Source organism: Pituophis catenifer, unplaced genomic scaffold, assembly GCF_029215685.1.
Source record: "Pituophis catenifer annectens isolate HBS135680 unplaced genomic scaffold, rPitCat1.0.hap2 SCAF_18, whole genome shotgun sequence".
Taxonomy (NCBI): domain Eukaryota; kingdom Metazoa; phylum Chordata; class Lepidosauria; order Squamata; family Colubridae; genus Pituophis; species Pituophis catenifer.
The window spans coordinates 9,835,866-9,856,309 of record NW_027256898.1 but is presented as its reverse complement, the minus strand read 5'-3'; the positions used below and the strand labels follow the sequence as shown (position 1 = coordinate 9,856,309).

Genomic DNA, 20,444 nt, shown 5'->3' with positions numbered 1-20,444 from the left:
TCGGGCTGGCTTCCCAAGGGGCTGGCTAGCGCACATGTTCGGATTCAAACCTGGGTCTACATGAGGAGGGGGTGTGCTGCCTCCCTCAATGCTGGGGGAGGGGGGGAGGATGAAACCCCAAAATGGGAGGTCTATTGTTTGGAAAGGGAAGACGGGACCCATCTGGAAACAGAGGGGAAGACGCCGACTATAGATAGATAGACAGACAGACAGACAGACAGACAGACAGACAGACCGAGAAGAGAGAGATGATAGATAGATAGATAGATAGATAGATAGATAGATAGATAGACAGACCGAGAAGAGAGAGATGATAGATAGATAGATAGATAGATAGATAGATAGATAGATAGATAGACCGAGAAGAGAGAGAGAGGATAGATAGAAGACAGATAAGATAGATAGATTAAAGAGAGAGAGAGACAGACCAACCGACTGAGAAGAGAGAGAGATGATAGATAGAAGACAGATAAGATATATATATATATATATATATATATATAGAGAGAGAGAGAGAGAGAGAGAGAGAGAGACAGAGAGAGAGAGAGAGAGAGAGAGGTAGACAGACAGACAGACAGACAGACAGACAGACAGACAGACCGAGAAGAGAGAGAGATGATAGATAGAAGACTGATTAGATAGATATAGATAGATGGATGGATGAATGGATGGATGGATGGGATGGATAGATAGATAGACAGACAGACTGACTGAGAAGAGAGAGATGATAGATAGATAGATAGATAGATAGATAGATAGATAGATAGATAGATAGATAGATAGATAGGATAGATTTTTCTAATATCGCCCCTAATAAAAACAGTTCAGGTTTGAAATCTACATATTTTCCTATTATCTTTTCTATCCATCTGTGTATTTTTGCCTGAATTTTTTTTTTTTTTTTTGCTTTAACACAAGTCCACCACATAGGATAAAATGTGCCCATTTTTTGATTACATCTCCAACATTTGCTGGACATATGTTTCAACGTTTTAGCTAACCTAGCAGGGGGTAAGTGCCATCTATAAAACATTTTGTATTAAAAAAAAAAAACGCCTAATTTTCCATCGGCGCCTCTCTAGGAAGGATGCTTTCTGATCCTGGAGGTCTCACCTCTAGGTGTGAGATGGTCAGTTACGTACATTTGTTGAGTAAATAAATAAATTTCTTATTTTTTTCTATTTCCAGGGAAGGGAAACATGGCTCGTCCTTCCCTCTGGCTCTTCTCCATACTGCTCATTTCTCTGATGGCCACCGGTGGTCTCAGCTCGGGGCCACGGATAGCCGCCAACGTCCCTGAAAACGACAACAGTTTCCCAAACCGGGATTCCTGGATGCGAGTCGTCCCGTACCAACACAGGCAAGGGCTGGATAACCAGCAAACAGACCATGATGAGATGCCGCCCAGGTCTGCAGGCTCCAGAGAAGCCGGTGGTCCCAGCTTGGAGGGTGCAGAATCGAGGGGGCTGGATCGGCCGGCCAACCTCCGGCAGAAAGGCGCTTTTGTGGGGTTTGCTTTCCCGTACCCCGAGCAGGAGAATCACAACAACCCGGCGCCCGAGAGGGCGAAGAAGCACGGCCAGGCGCATCGGCGCCATACGCGAAGGAAGAGGCTGAAACAGCACCGAGGTAGGGGGAGCAGAGCAGAGTGAGGGGTCCCAATCCCTCACAAGGGAAGGGGAGGAAATGAAGGAAGTGGCGAGTTTAGTAGTCATTTGTCTAGCCGGCATCTCTGTAGGGCACGGGTGGGCAACAATGGCCCCTTTAGGACCGATGGGACTTCAACTCCCAGAATTCCTGAGGTAAAAGAGCCACGGTTGCCCTGCGGTACGGTGTTGAGTGAAGAGTAGGTATAAGTGGTGGGATTCAGCCGGTTCGGGCCGGTTCAGGCTGGTTCAGGCGTAGCGGTTGTTAAATTGCTGGCTGGCCCCTCCCCTCCCCACCCCTTCCAGGAGTCCCCACGTGCCCCATTTTGGCTCCCAGGTAAGTGCAGGGAGGCCTACTAGGCCCAAAACGGGGTGTTTTTGCTCCCGGGGGGGTGCAGGAGGCAGAGTGCTGCCTGTCACACACCCCGGGGCACGCCCACCATGGCCACGCCCACCCAGCCGGTCATTAGGGCAGAGAACCGGTTGTTAAATTACTTGAATCCCACCACTGGGTATAGATGAACTCCGATGTCCCTTCCCCAGGCTTTTAAAATGGCTGTCTGCTGTACGACGACGGCTGACATGAGTCCTCCACTGAGAGAGAGAGAGAGAGAGAGAACCTCCAGTGTAAGGAGCAGTCTACCTGCCCAGGCGAACTGGACCCCTGAAGCAAAGGCGCTTTGGTTAGCGGAAGTTCAAAGTCCTTCCTGGGTCTAATTGCCAGCTGATCCTTGTAGGGCTTTGCAAAGCCTCCACAGACAGGAGCACTCTCTCTGAAGGGCAGAAGCTTGGTGAGATTCTCCTGCTCTGGTTCTTGCCTCTTTCAGGGAAAGGCTCCAAGCTGAGACCACGGGCCTTGGTGAAGAAGCCGGATAGTCTTGGGGAACATTTTCAGCCCTTCCAAGGGGAAGGGGCTGCGGCTGGTTCGGCCCCCACCTCTCTCCCCAGCCCCGTGCCCCAGACGTTGATGGAGGATCCCCTTCTTGTCCGGGCCATCTCCTCCCAGCCCCAACTCCGTGAGTGGCAAGAAGGCGACGTTATGCCCACTCTGGACATGGCCCTCTTTGACTGGACGGACTACGAAGACCTGCAGCTGGACATGTGGACTTCTGACCGGAAAAAAGGTAAACACCTGGCTGGGTTGGGGAAATCCACAGAAAAGAGACGGCCGACGGGCCTAAGGATTTGACAGAGCTGTTGTGATCCAGGCCCAAGTAGTTAGTATTAAATGCAAACAGTTCGAAAACAAACAGACTTTACTAGAACAGCTGAGAATGAACTCATTCTCAGCGTAGTCCAAACTAAATTAAAGCAAATTCTTCAAAACACCATTCCTCAGTTTATCACCGACCTTGGGATAATTAGGCAAACTGCCAAAGGCTTTTCTTGGCAAAAGTTCAGAAGCAGAAGATGCCGACAAGAAATAAATACAGTGAAACAAGAAGCAAATTCTCTCAACGTTGTTTTCCGGCAAAGAGGCCAAGAGCCATTGCTGGTTTTTTAAGCCTTATGGGAGGGGCTAATCATCTCTTGGCCTTACTCCCAAGTCGTCCTCTCTGCTTTATCTGCTCCTGCCTTCTGGCAGCTCTTCTCATACATGCACTAGGAACAGGCTCCTCCTGTTCCTCTGCCTCTCTGCTGTCAGCCTCTGGAGGCTCTGAAGTCCGCACAACACTCCCCGATGGCCCTGGCCCCATCTTTGCCTCCGATGCAGAGCCCTCATCTGGGCCTTCCACAGCCTCTGCTGCCAGCTCCGCAGGCTGCTGGCGGACCACAACAGGAGCCTCCATGGTTAGGAAGCGTCTACCCCTTTTTTTGACCCGTTTTCCCTTTCCTTTCTCTCGGTTGCCCTGCCAGGGCGGACTCACAAAAGCGGCAACGAGACCACGTCGGCCGAAGGGGAGCCCTGCGATCATCACTTGGACTGCCTGTCAGGTGGGTGCCGCTGCATTTCATGAGGACTAGCCTCGCCAGAAAGGAGACAGACAAGGGCTCGGTCTATGAGAGGGCAGGATTTCCCCGCGGGGCTGATTCGATGCCGCTTTGGGTTGTGCGTTAAAACCTGTCGTTTGTCCCAACACAGGTAGCTGCTGTGATTTGCGCGAACACCTCTGCAAGCTGCACAACCGTGGGCTTAACAACAAATGTTACGACGACTGTATGTGCACCGAAGGTACCTGGAGAAGTTTCTCGGAAAGGGGTGGGTGGGTGGTCCGTCTCTCGGGGGGAGGGGGTGTTCAAAGAACCGGGGATTGTGACATTGTCCTCCTCGTTTGAAGACCTTTTGTTCTGACCCAGCTCCCCAAACACGACTAACCCCCTGACGTGAACACAAAAGATTCCCTTAATTAGGAGTGCCGGCAAACCCGGCAAAAAGTTTCTCTCTTACCACAGGCTAACAATTCCGTCTGGCAGGGAGATGAATAGTTGTCTGCCATACCTCTTCATTTCCGCCCCCTGCCTTTTATCCCCAGAGATAGGGTGGGGCTTCGTTAGCAGCGATGGCTCTTCCGTCCCGAGGACTGGCCCATTGATTTCCACTGCTCTCCTCTCCTCTGCCTTCTGTGCATCCGTGCATCAGGCACTGAACCCAGCTGTTCCTCCTCTTCCTCATCAGCCGCCTCCAGACCTGGGGGCTGTTGACTCTCCACCTGAGGACTGATGGACGGCCCAGGCTCCGCCTCCGTCTCTAGCGCTCCATTCCCTCTTCTCCCTTGGAACTCCCAGGTCGCCTTGATGCTGACCCCGACTCCCCCCCTCCCCCTCCTCCTCCACTGATTCGGCTGCAACACATTTTCCCCTTAAACTTTACTCAGTGTTTTTTCTCCTCCCACGCTAGGTCTCCGTTGTTACGCCAAATTCCACCGGAACCGCAGAGTCGTCCGACGAAGAGGTCGCTGCGTGGAGCCAGATTCTGCGGATACCGATCAAGGGTCTTTCCTTAATATCTAGAGACAGAGAGAGAGACTAATGGGAAGGGGCTCCAAAGTGGGCCCGGTTAATTTATAACTTTGGGTGTGGACTGGCCTCAAAGGCACAACTGGAATCCAAGGAGGGGAACAAAAACAAACACTTTCTGAAATAAATTCTTCCCGGATTTATTGGAGGTTGACTGCTGTATCTCTTTGCGAGTCAGCGTGCCGGCAGTTATCTCCTTCCCTGCCCTGGAGAGACCGAAGCGGAGAAGGGAGAGCCGAGCGTGGCAGGATTTGCAAAAAGGAAAAAAAAAAGAAAAAAAAGATTGGGGTTCAGCCAGTGTCTCATCCAGACGTGCAACAGGCCCCCTCTCCCTGCCAAGTATTCCTTGAGAAAATATGAAAAGCTGTAAAACTGAATTGCTACGAAAGGCTAGTGGAAACGAAAGGAAGGTGTGCACCTCTTGAAAAAAATCACCAAGCGCTGACTTTATTTTTTTTTTTTTAATTTGATTTATATGTCGCCCTTCTCCGGAGACTCAGGGCGGTTAAGCAATAGCCTTCATACTTTTGTATATTTATACAAAGTCAGCTTATTGCCCCCACAAACTGGGTCCTCAATTTACCTACCTTAGAAAGGATGGAAGGCTGAGTCAACCTTGAGCCTGGTGAGATTCGAACTTACAGTAATTTCAGACAGCTGGTGTTAAATTACAATGCATTAGTCTGCTGAGCCACCAGGCCCGTTTGCTGTAGTGTTTTAGCTGCGTTAAAAAACCCAACACCACCAGGTCTAGAAACTTGACTCGCAGCACACGAGTGAAAGGAAACCCCTCCCACCCTTTATTTTGGGGGTGGTGGGGGTGGGATGCCCTCTTGCTGCAGATTTCATTTTTTTGCACCCCCTTCCTTTGGAAAACTCCTGCCTGAGACTAACCCTTGTGTCCGGCTTTGCGTGTTTCGGTTACAAATTAAATAGTTTTCGCCTCTCGAAACATCGCCTCTGGGTCTCCTTTCCTCGATGCACTTCCATACGCCTGCTGGGTGGGTTGAAAACATTATCTTGGGGGCAGTGGTGAAATGTAAACTTTGTTACTACTGGTTCTGTGGGCGTGGCTTGGGGGAGGGTGTAATATGACTGAGTGGGCGTGGCCAACTTTTTTTTTTTTTTTTACTTTTAAAACCATTTTTTTCTACAACCTCTTCGGCTGAAGAGGTTGTTAAAAAAATGCTTTTAAAGCCTCTGACGATTCCAGCTGACTTGCCTGATCGGCAGAGGTTTTTTTTTCCTTTTAAAAACATTTTTTCTATAACCTCTTTGGCCAAAGAGGTTGTAGAAAAAATGCTTTTAAAAACCTCTGACGATCCCAGCTGAGCCACTCGATCATCAGAGGCTTTTTTTTTTTACTTTTAAAAGCATTTTTTCATCCGAAGAGGTTGTAGAAAAAATGCTTTTAAAAACCTCTGACGATCCCAGCTGAGCCGCTCGATCATCAGAGGCTTTTTTTTTTTTACTTTTAAAAGCATTTTTTCATCCGAAGAGGTTGTAGAAAAAATGCTTTTAAAAACCTCTGACGATCCCAGCTGAGCCGCTCGATCATCAGAGGCTTTTTTTTTTTTACTTTTAAAAGCATTTTTTCATCCGAAGAGGTTGTAGAAAAAATGCTTTTAAAAACCTCTGACGATCCCAGCTGAGCCACTCGATCATCAGAGGCTTTTTTTTTTTACTTTTAAAAGCATTTTTTCGGCCAAAGAGGTTGTAGAAAAAAATGCTTTTAAAAGCCTTTGACGATCCCAGCTGAGCCGCTCGATCATCAGAGGCTTTTTTTTTTTTACTTTTAAAAGCATTTTTTCATCCGAAGAGGTTGTAGAAAAAATGCTTTTAAAAACCTCTGACGATCCCAGCTGAGCCGCTCGATCATCAGAGGCTTTTTTTTTTTTACTTTTAAAAGCATTTTTTCATCCGAAGAGGTTGTAGAAAAAATGCTTTTAAAAACCTCTGACGATCCCAGCTGAGCCGCTCGATCATCAGAGGCTTTTTTTTTTTTACTTTTAAAAGCATTTTTTCCGCCAAAGAGCTTGTAGAAAAAATGCTTTTAAAAATAAAAAAAAAAGCCTCTGATGATTGCGCGGCTCAGCTGGGCAATGGCAGGGGGGCAGGGATTTCTCCGAACCACCTGCCTCCATCGCTACCGGATCGGGCAATCCGGTTTGAACCGGGAGCATTTCACCCCTACTTGGGGTGGGTGGGATTGTCAAACACAGAGACAGATGATTTATCACCCTTGCAGATTCCTCCAAGGGAGACGGACGTTGTGGGTGAATCTGTGTATAAATACAGACTTGCATAAATAAAAAGAAAATATTCTGTAAATAATCTTCAGCACCACAATTAGGACTTGGTATAACACAATTTCCTCCTTCCACCTCTCCTCCCAATATAGTCCTCAATTTACCACCATTCATTTAGTGGCTGTTTGATGTTGCAACGGCACCGAAAAAGGTGACTTTGACTTATGACCGTTTTTCACACTGACGACCGTCGTAGCATCCCCGTGGCCACGTGGTCACATTTCAGACACTTGCTGCTGGCATGTACTTATGACGGTTGTGGTATGTCGGGGGTCACGGGATCCCTTTTTTGCAACCTAGAAGTCAGCGGGGGAAGCCCGATTCAATTAACAACCGTGTGACTGCTTGAAGAACCCCTGCGATTCACTTAACAACTGCAGCCAAAAAAAAAAAAAAGGTCGGAAAATGCGGCAAACCTCATTGACTGGCTATCTCTCTTAGCGACATATACATTGGGCTCAATTGTAGGTTGCAATTCAAGGAGTACCCATGTACCATTTAGTAAAAAGGATAGTAAAAATGATTAGGAACGGTTGCCACAGGGAATGGGCCATGGTTATGTTGCAATGTTATTTATCTGATTGTTACTATACACAACACAATACAATACGGACACAATAGCTGATTCCCAGGGAGGGAGGGAGGAAGGGAGGGAGGCAGAGAGGGGGAGGGAATGAGTGAGTTTGAGAGAGAGGGAGGCAGGGAGAGAGGGAGGGAGACGGAGGGAGGAGAGGGGCAGTGAGTGAGAGAGGGAGACAGAGAGGTAGAGGGAGTGAGAAGAGAGAGGGATGCAGAGAGGGAGAGGGGGAGGGAGGGGGAGACAGAGAGATGGAGGGAGACAAAGGGAGAGAAGGGAGGGAGGGAGGCAGGGAGAGAGGGAGGGAGAGAGGGAGGGGGAGAGGGGCAGTGAGTGAGAGAGGGAGACAGAGAGGTAGAGGGAGTGAAAGAGGGATGGAGTGAGAAGAGAGAGGGATGCAGAGAGAGGGAGAGGGGGAGGGAGGGGGAGACAGAGAGAGGGGTGAGGCAGTGAGAGAGGGAGGGAGTCAGAGAGGGAGGGGAGACAGGGAAAAAGGGAGGGAGACAGGGAAAGAGGGAGGAAGAGGGGGGAGGGAGGGAGGCAGTGAGAGGGAGGGGGAGACAGGGAGGGAGACAGGAGGAAGGGAGAGAGGAGGGAGGGTGAAAGGGGGGAGACAGGTAGAGGGAGGGTGAAAGGGGGGAGACAGGTAGAGGGAGGGAGAAGGGGAGGGAGGGAGAGAGAGGGATGCAGAGAGAGGGAGAGATGGGAAGGGAGGCAGTGAGAGGGAGGGAGACAGAGAGGGGGAGGGAGAGGGGGGAGTGAGTGAGTGAGAGGGAGGGAGGGAGGGGGGAGAGGGGGAAGACAGAGAGGTAGAGAGAGTGAGAGAGGGAGGGGAGACGGAAAGAGGGAGGAAGAGAGGGGAGTGAGTGAGAGGGAGGGAGAGGGAGGGAGGGAGACAGGAGAGAGGGGGAGGGAGAGAGAGAGAGAGAGCGCCCTCTGCACAAGCTCAGAGGCTCCCCGCTTCGGCAACGCGTCGCTCCGGAGCGGCTCCGCTTTGGCTGGCAGGCGGGCCGGACTTTGGGGCTGCCCCTTCCCGGAGGAGGAGGAAGAGGAGGGAGGGAGGGAGGCAAGCCGGGGCGGGGCGGCCGGGGAAAGAAGAAGGGGAAGGCGGCGGAGGCGGTAGCTGCAGGCTCCGTCGGTATGGAGATCCCCGCCGTTAACCTGAAGGTAAGTCGCGACTGCCTGACACCGCCTGGCCAGGGCAACTGAATGCAACAAGAGGTGGAAGAGGGGCCCTTGTGAGGTCTTCTAGTCCAACCCAGAAGACCCTGCAGCGTATCAGGTGCGGAGGGAGCGCGAAGCCCCTTCCCACCCCCCACCCCCTTTAAAACCTGGGGAGGGGAGCTGAGCTTGGGGAGGGGGCCGCGGGGGTCGGAGGAACGACCCCCCCACCCTCCATCCACCCCCTCTACTTCCCCCCCCCCGGTCCCCAGAGCCTTGGCTGGGCGTTGCAAAATGTGGGGAGGGGCGCAGGGCGAGCGGGTTGGCCAAATCAGCCAAGGGGTGGGGAGGGGGAGGGAAGAGGCGAGGAGAGCCAAGAAAGAGGAACCCACACAAACACACACACACACACACACAGAGAGGCGTGCAAAAGGGGTGTGTGACTACAAAGTCCAGAAGGCAAAGGTGCAAGAAAGAGCTGGGCCCGGTTGAGGGGTTCAGGTAGCTGGGTGGGAGGCTTGTGGGTCCATCCACCGGACACCCCTGCAAGGTGGGCCCTCTGCCTCCCTCCTGAACTGTGGGGGGAAGAAGGGAAGGAGTCTTGTGGTGGGAGGCTTGTGGCCCGTCCACCAGACACCCCTGCAAGGTGGGCCCTCTGCCTCCCTCCTGAACTGTGGGGGGAAGAAGGGAAGGAGTCTTGTGGTGGGAGGCTTGTGGGTCCATCCACCTAACACCCCTGCAAGGTGGGCCCTCTGCCTCCCTCCTGAACTGTGGGGGGAAGAAGAGAAGGAGTCTTGTGGTGGGAGTCTTGTGGGTCCATCCACCGGACACCCCTGCAAGGTGGGCCCTCTGCCTCCCTCCTGAACTGTGGGGGGAAGAAGGGAAGGAGTCTTGTGGTGGGAGTCTTGTGGGTCCATCCACCAGACACCCCTGCAAGGTGGGCCCTCTGCCTCCCTCCTGAACTGTGGGGGGAAGAAGGGAAGGAGTCTTGTGGTGGGAGGCTTGTGGCCCGTCTACCTGACACCCCTGCAAGGTGGGCCCTCTGCCTTCCTCCTGAACTGTGGGGGGAAGAAGGGAAGGAGTCTTGTGGTGGGAGGCTTGTGGGTCCATCCACCTAACACCCCTGCAAGGTGGGCCCTCTGCCTCCCTCCTGAACTGTGGGGGGAAGAAGAGAAGGAGTCTTGTGGTGGGAGTCTTGTGGGTCCATCCACCGGACACCCCTGCAAGGTGGGCCCTCTGCCTCCCTCCTGAACTGTGGGGGGAAGAAGGGAAGGAGTCTTGTGGTGGGAGGCTTGTGGCCCGTCTACCTGACACCCCTGCAAGGTGGGCCCTCTGCCTCCCTCCTGAACTGTGGGGGGAAGAAGGGAAGGAGTCTTGTGGTGGGAGGCTTGTGGGTCCATCCACCAGACACCCCTGCAAGGTGGGCCCTCTGCCTCCCTCCTGAACTGTGGGGGGAAGAAGGGAAGGAGTCTTGTGGTGGGAGGCTTGTGGCCCGTCTACCTGACACCCCTGCAAGGTGGGCCCTCTGCCTCCCTCCTGAACTGTGGGGGGAAGAAGGGAAGGAGTCTTGTGGTGGGAGGCTTGTGGGTCCATCCACCTAACACCCCTGCAAGGTGGGCCCTCTGCCTCCCTCCTGAACTGTGGGGGGAAGAAGAGAAGGAGTCTTGTGGTGGGAGTCTTGTGGGTCCATCCACCGGACACCCCTGCAAGGTGGGCCCTCTGCCTCCCTCCTGAACTGTGGGGGGAAGAAGGGAAGGAGTCTTGTGGTGGGAGGCTTGTGGCTCCATCCACCGGACACCCCTGCAAGGTGGGCCCTCTGCCTCCCTCCTGAGCTGTGGGGAAGAAGGGAAGGAGTCTTGTGGTGGGAGGCTTGTGGCTCCATCCACCGGACACCCCTGCAAGGTGGGCCCTCTGCCTCCCTCCTGAACTGTGGGGGGAAGAAGGGAAGGAGTCTTGTGGTGGGAGGCTTGTGGCTCCATCCACCGGACACCCCTGCAAGGTGGGCCCTCTGCCTCCCTCCTGAGCTGTGGGGAAGAAGGGAAGGAGTCTTGTGGTGGGAGGCTTGTGGCTCCATCCACCGGACACCCCTGCAAGGTGGGCCCTCTGCCTCCCTCCTGAACTGTGGGGGGAAGAAGGGAAGGAGTCTTGTGGTGGGAGGCTTGTGGCCCGTCCACCAGACACCCCTGCAAGGTGGGCCCTCTGCCTCCCTCCTGAACTGTGGGGGGAAGAAGGGAAGGAGTCTTGTGGTGGGAGGCTTGTGGCCCGTCTACCTGACACCCCTGCAAGGTGGGCCCTCTGCCTCCCTCCTGAACTGTGGGGGGAAGAAGGGAAGGAGTCTTGTGGTGGGAGGCTTGTGGGTCCATCCACCTAACACCCCTGCAAGGTGGGCCCTCTGCCTCCCTCCTGAACTGTGGGGGGAAGAAGAGAAGGAGTCTTGTGGTGGGAGTCTTGTGGGTCCATCCACCGGACACCCCTGCAAGGTGGGCCCTCTGCCTCCCTCCTGAGCTGTGCGGGAAGAAGGGAAAGGAGTCTTGTGAATGACTGCATGGACACGCATGGGTGGCCTCCAAGCCCTAATTTTCCTGGCACGTGCTCCGCAGCAGACCCACAACTGCAGGAAGCGAGTGTGCGATAAGAGGGGTGAGGGAGGAGGGGAAACTGAGTGAGGAACTCCTCTGTGTGTTTTTGTGTGTGTGTGTGTGTGTGTGTGAAGGCGACCTAGGCTCAAAATTGGACTTCAGATCTCTCTTGGCCCATCTCCAAGGCACGGGGTCTTTCTGGTGTAACACAGGTGTGTCAAGGTTAGTCCACCCAGTGAGAAAGGGGCACATACTACCTTGCATCGCTTTCCAGGGATGGTTTGGCGCTCAATTGTAGCCGCAAAACAAACTTTTGCGGCAGTGCGGAAATCTAACATTTGTTACTACTGGTTCTGTGGGCATGGCTTGGTGGGGGGGGGTAAATGTGACTGGGTGGGCATGGCCAATTTTTATTTTTTTACTTTTATATTTAAAACTATTTTTAAAAACCATTTTTTGAAAAAAAAAATGCTTTCAAAGGCTCTGACAATCCCAGCTGAGTTGCCTGATCGTCAGAGGCTTTTTTTTTTCTTTTAAATGCCTCTGACGATCAGGCAACTCAGCTGCGATCGTCAGAAGCTTTTAAAAGGAAAAAAAGCCTCTGACGATCAGGCAACTCAGCTGCGATCGTCAGAAGCTTTTAAAAGAAAAAAAAGCCTCTGCCGATCAGGCAACTCAGCTTGTATTGTCAGAAGCTTTTAAAAGAAAAAAAAAGCCTCTGATGATCAGACAACTCAGCTTGGATCGTCAGAGGCTTTTAAAAGAAAAAAAAAGCCTCTGACAATCAGACAACTCAGCTTGAATCGTCAGAGGCTTTTAAAAGAAAAAAAAAGCCTCTGACAATCAGGCAACTCAGCTTGAATCGTCAAAGGCTTTTAAAAGAAAAAAAGCCTCTGACGATCAGGCAACTCAGCTTGGATCTTTGACGATCCCAGCTGAGCCGCGCGATCCTCAGAGGCTTTTTTTAAAAAAAGCATTTTTTCGGCCGAAGAGGTTGTAGAAAAAATGCTTTTAAAAGTAAAAAAAAAAAAGGCCTCTGATGATTGTGCGGCTCACCTGGACATGGGGGAGGAGGGCAGGGATTTTTGCTACCGGTTCTCCGAACCACCCGCCGATATCGCTACCGGATCGGGCGATCCGGTCCGAACCAGGAGCATTTCAGGCCTGTTTCGCAGGCTCCGAACTGTGGTTATAATTAAACATGGTTTCTTGCACTTGGCAGCTTCGAGAGGAGGTGCGGACTTCGACTCCCAGAATTCTCCAGAGCTGGGGAATTCTGGGAGTTGGAAATCCGCGCCTCTTCAAAGCTGTCAAGCTTGAGAAACGGGGACTTAAAAATCTTCTCTCCCTGTTTTTGGGGGAGGTCACACAATTTCTTCCCACGGAGCCACAGGACTTTCCGTCCTGTGGATAGAAAGTCAACGCTGCAAGGCAGGATCGCACTCCGGGTTCTTGATGGGTTAATTTTTTAAATGCTGCGAAAGTGTAACCTTGCGGATAGGACAATCTGATCCCAGTGTTGTGTTGCCGTTACACTGTATTTCCGAAATCACAAAAACCTTGGGAAAAATCGGTTTGTGCGCCTATGAATAAAATGGGCCTTTGTTGGAGAGAAATTACATTTTCTTTTTTTTTTCCCCCTGGTGTAGTCCTGGCATTGAGGCACAGACTGGGCTTAACAGACTAACAATGATTAACTTTATAATATATGGGGAGTGGGAGGAAGATTGATTTGATGCCTTAATTCTCTGCTTGGCCTGGCTATTAATTAACACTTCTGCAAACGAATCGGCAGACATTTTTTTTTGGATTAAAAAAAGAAATACTTTCAAAACTTTTTATTATTATTATTATTTTTATAACACAATATAACAATACAAGACATACAACATTTATAAACACACTCTCGTTACAGCTATTGCAGTGATCTTTGTTATTCACAATTTCCCCTTTTTTCTATTATTATTATTATTATTATTATTATTATTATTATTATTATTATTATTCCGATTTACTACTTGTCCCTGACATTTTAATTACTATATATACAATATATTTCTCTCATTCATATCCATCTCCTATTTTTTATACTTTAACACAGGGTGGATTTGATTTAAATCGAGTTGGTTTAAATCACAATTTAAATCATGATTTAAATCACTAGTAAAAAGGCTTGATTTAAATCAACTGGATTTAAATCATAATTTTTAAAGAGCAACTGGCATCTCTGCTACTCCTTTGACCCACTGTTGACTCACCGATAGTCCCAGTGTTGCAGAATATACAGCCTCCTGCTACATAACTAAGCTCCATTTCATGCTGAATAAACTAAATTATTTATGTATCTTAAATAGAAAATTATTTTACGATAGATTTTTACCCCAAAAGTTTTTTATTAAAATAAATTCGATAAAAATCAAAAAAAAAAAAAAATCCGAAGACTTCCGGTTTGCGAGCCTCGGCGACGGCGGTGTTTCTTTAAAGACCGCCAGCCCCGCCGCCTGTAGAGCCGCCCCGCGATCGAGGAGCGGCTCGAAAACTCCAAAATCTTGAAGATTGAAGGAGAAGAGATAGCAGGGTACAGGTTGAGCCCCTGTAACCCCCCAGGGAACTGTTTCTGGGGAGGAAACAGGCGTGGCTCCCTTCCAACCTGCTGAAACTCCGGGCGGCGTGGGACGTTTCTGCTAATTAGCAGAACAAGCCGGCAGCAGCAAACTCTTAAAGCGAAAGGAACTAATTTTAACAAACAACGGAAATATCAACTTGAATCCAGAAACTTGAAAACTGCAAGTATCAGTGCTTTGTTGACTTTCTAATTTAAAAGAGAAAGTGAGTGAGTGAAAGTGATTTGAAAAAAAATGGCGCCCAGCATTTGAGTTAACGAGCTAATGAAAGTGGATTTGTGAAGCCTTCCTGCTTTGTTACAAAGTTATAAAGCTGCTACAAAGTTGCTCTATCTAAAGAAAAAATTTCTTTTTCTAAAATTTGACTTTGTTTTACTTCAGCTTCACTTGATTAAATCTGGGGGACTTTTTTAGAAGCTTTTGTGGAAGAGGGAAAGGAAAAAGAACTTCCCTCTTTAGAAAAATTAGCTTACGTGGCACAATGGCTTCAAAGAAGCAGGAAGGGAAGGCATCAGGGGGGGGATCCCCCACACATAAACATCAAACGCAACTTCCCCCTGCTCAACAGTTACAAACTCAGAAAAAAGAAATTGATGTGGGAGATTTAAAAGACTTTATTTCTAAAACTTTGGATGAAAAATTTCAAGAATCTCAACAGGAAATAGATCATAAACTTCAAAAATCACATGAGGAATTTCTGCAGGAAATTAATGAAGTTAAAGATATGGTGAAGCAGAATCAAAATATGGTGACCAAAAAAATATCAGAAGTGGCGTCTGGCCTGGCAAATTTTATTGGGAAAGTTGATTTTAAAGTTGAAGAACTCAAATTAGAAGTTAATGTTAGGATGAAAGATAATGACTATAAAATTGAAGAAGCTGATAATAAAATGCAGAGAATTGAAGATGAGATTGTCATGATACAATTCCGGGCGATGGAATTTGCCATACGGCTTCGGGGAATTCGAGAGGAGGAGAGACAGGACTTGAGACAAGTTTGCTCTGAAGCCTTGGCTAAGATCTTACAAGTTAACCCTGATCTGGTATTTCACAAAATAGATAAAATTTACAGAGTGAACTCTTGGGTGGCCAGACAAAGACAACTGCCTAGAGATGTGGTCATATATTTTACTGAGAGAGAAATTAGAAATGAAATCCTCCAAAAATCTTTTCACACCTCTGTACAAGTGGGGGGCTCACGACTTGTAATTTTTAAAGAATTACCTCCTAAAATGCTGAAAGCTAGAAAAGAATTTGGTTTTCTTGTTAAGGAATTGAAAGACTTACAGATACCCTTCCGGTGGGACGCGCCAGCTGGGATAATTTTTAGATATAAGGGAGAAGGATATCGATTGAATATTGTGGAGAAGGCACAACATTTTTATAGTACTATTCTTAAGGAAAGAACACCATCTCCACGTACATCTACAGTTTTGGAGATTAAGGAGAGTGAAGAGAGGCAATTGGAAGAACAGCCTAAGCAGGAATTAGAAAATGTGCAAGGTGCAGAAGGAGGTTTTCTGAGTGAGCCCTTGCTGGATTCTTCTCCAATTTTGGATTTGATTCAGTTGACTGAAGTTAAAGATCAACGTATAACTAGAGCTCAATCCAAATTACTTAAACAAAAGCAACAACAACAACAGGAAAGACAAGACAAGAAGGCAGCAAAGAGTACCCCACAAGAGAGTGGAGCTATGGGAGGAGCAAGATCGAAGCTCTTGGATGAACTTCAAATATTTTGCTCTGCGCTCCAGAAACAGGCCGATGACCCTTAAGTGTTTATCTTGGAATGTTAATGGGTTGAATTCAGCACAGAAAAGGAAGAAACTATTTACATATTTGAAACAATTTAATAATGATATAATATGTTTACAAGAAACGCATATTACAACTCAAGATCAGAAATATCTGATAAATTCAAAATTAGGAGTACATTATATATCTTCAACTTCGCAGAAAAAGAATGGTGTGGTTATTTATGTAAATAAAAAATTAACAGCAAAAGTTATAGAAGTAGATCAAGATGGTAGGTTTGTAGCAATTGAATTGCTTACAGCAAATGGTCAAATTCTTTTGATTGGAATTTATGCTCCCAACCAACAACAGGATTGTTTTTACAAGATGTTACATACTAAAATAGTGCAATGGGACTATAGATCTATTTTATTTATGGGAGATTGGAATGGAGTAATTGATTCTAAATTAGACAAAAAGAGCTTGGCAAAGTCTAGAATTAGACTACCGCAGACTTTTTTTGATTTGAAAGAAGATATGGAACTAAAAGATGTTTGGAGAATACATAATCCAAATGAATTGGATTACACTTTCTTTTCCGATAGACATAGATCCTTTTCTAGGATTGATTTTATCCTGTTGTCAAATGATCTACTTATTAAGACCAAAAGAACAAAGATTTTTCCAAGAACTTTGACTGACCATAGCCCTGTATGGATAGAAATTGAGATGGATAAGGTTGAGAGACGTTCTTGGAGATTAAATGAGAATTTGTTTAGATATGAAAAAAATACAATAGAACTTAAAAAGCATTTGAAAGAATTTTTTGAGATAAATTTGAATAAAGGTACCCCAATTGAAATTGTTTGGGACGCTAGTAAAGCTTATATGAGAGGGGTACTTATCTACATGAATTCTAAACATAGGCTGTTCCGACAAAAGAAAAGATCTGAGTTGGAAATGGAAATAAAGAATAAGGAACAATTACTTATTAAAAACCCAACAGATGAAAGAATACGAAGTGCTATAAAACTTTTGAAAGACCAATTTCAAATGCTTATGGCGGAACAAGTTGCAACAAGTTTACAATACGCGAAGCATAATACATTTTGCAATGCCAATAAACCGGGCAGATGGTTGGCTTACACACTGAGGAAAAAACAAAGTATACGGACTATTGATAGTATTAACATTGGAGGGAAAGAAATTTTTCAACAAAAATTAATTAAAGAAGCTTTTGTGGATTATTATACTAAATTATATGCCAAAGAAGAGGTGCAGAATGGACTTATAGAAAAATATTTAAAGGATAAGAGAGTTACAAAAATTACTGATCAACAAAAGGAAAGAATGAATTATCCTATAACAGAGGAGGAGATAATAGCAGCAATTAAGCAGCTAAAAACAGCCAAAGCTCCTGGCACGGATGGTTTGACTGCAGTGTATTACAAAACTTTACAAGCTGAAATGGTGGAACAACTTAGAGACTTATTTTGCAATATTCAACAAGGGGGTAAAATACCCCCATCTTGGACAACTGCTTATATATCTCTGATACCAAAGGAACAAGTTGGTCCTAAAAAACCAGAGAACTACAGACCAATATCTCTTTTGAACACAGACTATAAAATTTATGCGAAGGTATTAGCCAACAGGTTGATGCCAGTAATCCAAAAAGTAATTCATGAGGATCAAGCGGGATTTATTGAGGGCAGATATATGAAGGATAATGTAAGGCAAGTAATAGACTTATTGGAATATCTTGATAAGAATAAACAGATTTCTGCAGTGCTGGTTTTTTTGGATGCGGAGAAAGCCTTTGATAGAGTGGATTGGAACTTTCTACTAAAGACTTTAAAAAAGATGGGCTTTGGGGACCAATTTATACAGTCGATCTCAGCAATTTATCAAGAGCAAAAAGCACAGATTATTATTAATGGAAGTTTGACGACAGAGTTTAAAATTGAAAAAGGAACAAGACAGGGATGTCCGTTGTCCCCACTTTTATTTATATTAACATTGGAAGTCTTGCTAAATACAATACGGGACTCAAAAATTTTGAAAGGTATAGTGATAAGGCAAGAGGATTATAGAATAAAGGCATTTGCAGATGATCTGGTTGTTACCCTATCACAACCAATGGAATCAATAATCCTGATGAACGACATTATACAAGACTATGGTAGAGTTTCAGGTTTTAAACTGAACTCAAAAAAGACTAAAATGATAGTTAAGAATATGACACAAGATCGTAAACACGAGCTTGAAAGGAGGGCAGGTTTTGAAATTGTACCTAAGGTAAAATATCTTGGAATTCAGGTTGCAGAATCAAATATGAAATTGTTTCAAAATAATTATGAGGTGTTGTGGCGAGAGGTTCAGAAAGACATGGAGACTTGGAAAAAGCTGCAACTGTCTTTACTTGGAAGAATAGCAGCAGTTAAGATGAATATTTTGCCAAGATTTCTGTTTTTGTTCCAAATGATTCTGGTGCTTAAAAGTGACAAACAACTGAAAGTCTGGCAGTCTGGTGTGAATAAGTTTGTCTGGAACGAGAAAAAGCCGAGAGTGAAATTGAAAATTATGCAAGATGTTCCAGAAAGAGGAGGCCTTAAACTCCCAAACCTACAGTTATATTATGATGCAGCAGCTTTAACTTTAACAAGTGACTGGTTTGGAAATAAAAAGGCTGGAATATTGAATGCAGAAAGTTTTGATCTTGAATTTGGATGGCATGCTTACTTATTCTATGAAAATAAAGTGGATAAAGTATTTAAAAGTCATATACTTAGAGACTCCTTGATGAAAGTTTGGAAGAAGCACCGACTCAAATGGGATTATAAAATACCGTTATGGCTGGATCTTGGTCATACCTTGTGGAATACAAATATAATGTCACTCGGGGGGTTTTTATATAAAGAGGTTCTTTTTACAGATGCGGGCAGATGGCAGCTGAAGACATTGCAGACACTGTTGGACGAAGGGATTAATTTAACCTGGTTACAATATAATCAATTACAAATGAGATGGAAAGAGGACCAAAAAACTGGTATTATGTTGCATGAGGAAGAATTGGTTAGACATATAAGAGAGAAAGGTCCAATGCATATTAAAAGGCTTTATAATGTTTTGTTAGAAAGAGATTCAGAAACGGAATTAGTTAAAGATTGTATGATTAAGTGGGCACAGAATTTTGAAGAACCAGTGATGCTGGAAACTTGGGAAAAAATTTGGGTTCAGAATGTTAAATTTACACAGTCGCAAAACCTGAGAGAAAATTTTTATAAAATGTTTTATAGATGGCATTTAGATCCTAAAAAGTTGTCATGTATGTACCCTAATGTTCAGCCAAAATGTTGGAGATGCGAATGTTTGGATGCTACGTATTATCATGTATGGTGGACCTGTAGGAAAGTTAAGGCTTTTTGGATAAAAATTTGGTGGGTTATGCAGAATGTTTTGAAGAAAAAAATTCAATTTTCTCCACAATTGTTTTTATTGGGTATAGTTAAGGGTTTTACACGGGGTGAAATAAAACTAATATTGTATATGATAACAGCAGCAAGATTGTTGATAGGTAAATACTGGAAGAATGAAGCTTTGCCTACTATCGAGGAATGGACTTTGAAGATGGCCAGTTTTGCAGAGATGGCGAAGATTTCAGCGTATTTAAAAGATTGTTCACAAGAGACTTATGAATGGGAATGGAAAAGGTGGATAGAATATGTTCAGAACAAATACCAAACTAGAAAGTATCAAATAGCTTTTATTTGAAAATAATGTATTAGAAATATTTTAACGTAAAGAGACAAAGAGGAAAAATTATATAGGGGGAGGGATGGGTTCAGGTTTATTTATTAGTGTTATTAGTTATGAGTATGTAATAGGGAAGTCTGGGGGGGAGGGTTAGGGAGGGTTAGGGAGGATGGGAAGTTTGGGGAGGGTGGTGGGGGGGTGAAAAAAGGGGTGAAAATGTAATTGTAAAACTTTTGCAATAAAAAAAAAAAAAAATCAAAAAAATCCGATTTAAATTTAAAAAATCCGATTTTTTTGATTATTTTAAAAAAATCATTGATTTTTATCCACCCTGCTTTAACATATCCTTTATCTCTTTTTTAACATTTCTATCTTCCCCCCCCCCTAATTTTCTTCTTCATTTTTCCTTTCCTCCAACCACTTATACCACTTGTGCCAAGTCCTATAGTATTCTGTATCCTCTTTTTCTTTAAGTTCTTTTTTCAGTTTGTCCATCTTGGCACATTCCAAGATTTTTTTTTTATTAACTCGTCTTCAGATGGTACATTTTCTTTCTTCCAATTCTGGCCATAGACTATACGAGCGGCAGTTAAAATATGTAATATTAAATATTTTACTTCCTTCGTCAATTTTTTCTGTGAATATCCCTAGTAGGAACAGATCAGGTTTTCCATTTATCAGTTGTTGTGTTATTTTCTCTAGCCGCTTTTTGATTTTGGCCCAAAAAAATTTTTGCCGCTGGACACGTCCACCAGAGGTGATAATATGTTCCGTAAAGTTGTTTCAAAACTTTAGTTGGGTTTTGGGGTTTGTAGATGATTTAGTATCAACAAAAGTGCGTATAGTCAAGGCTACGGTTTTCCCAGTTGCAATGGATGGCTGTGAAAGTTGGACCTCAAGGAAGGCTGAGGGCCAAAGAATGGAGGCCTTTGAACTCTGGTGCTGGAGAAGACTCCTGCGAGTCCCTTGGACTGCAAGGCCATCCAACCGGTCAGTCCTAGAGGAGATCAACCCTGACTGCTCTTTAGAAGGCCAGATCCTGAAGAGGAAATTCAAATATGTTGGCCACCTAATGAGAATGAGAAGGAAGGACTCGCTGGA

The 20,444-nt window shown here is 45.9% G+C and overlaps 2 protein-coding genes across 2 annotated transcripts in view; both read left to right on the top strand.

Annotated features, from left to right (window-relative positions):
- The first annotated feature begins 1,198 nt into the window (after positions 1 to 1,198).
- Positions 1,199 to 5,027, top strand: DRAXIN (dorsal inhibitory axon guidance protein). Its single transcript, XM_070956165.1, has 5 exons — positions 1,199 to 1,629; positions 2,474 to 2,770; positions 3,504 to 3,581; positions 3,730 to 3,819; positions 4,486 to 5,027. The coding sequence occupies exons 1-5, from the start codon at positions 1,200 to 1,202 to the stop codon at positions 4,596 to 4,598; spliced, it is 1,008 nt and encodes a 335-aa protein (XP_070812266.1). The 5' UTR covers position 1,199; the 3' UTR covers positions 4,599 to 5,027.
- Positions 5,028 to 8,589: 3,562 nt separating this feature from the next.
- The window catches only part of AGTRAP (angiotensin II receptor associated protein), a 31,592-nt gene continuing 19,737 nt past the window's right edge, over positions 8,590 to 20,444 (top strand). Inside the window, exon 1 of the mRNA XM_070956082.1 lies at positions 8,590 to 8,657. Within this exon, the coding sequence (XP_070812183.1) occupies positions 8,631 to 8,657 (27 nt within the window). The 5' untranslated portion in view covers positions 8,590 to 8,630. The remainder of the gene's footprint in view (positions 8,658 to 20,444) is intronic.

What these genes read in the sequence shown, in the direction of transcription:
- DRAXIN (XM_070956165.1), top strand. Translation starts at nt 1,200, where the DNA reads ATGGCTCGTCCTTCCCTCTGGCTCTTCTCCATACTGCTCATTTCTCTG. An exon ending in GAGGCTGAAACAGCACCGAG is followed by an intron (nt 1,630 to 2,473) that starts GTAGGGGGAGCA and finishes TGCCTCTTTCAG; the next exon opens with GGAAAGGCTCCAAGCTGAGA. An exon ending in CGACTGTATGTGCACCGAAG is followed by an intron (nt 3,820 to 4,485) that starts GTACCTGGAGAA and finishes CTCCCACGCTAG; the next exon opens with GTCTCCGTTGTTACGCCAAA.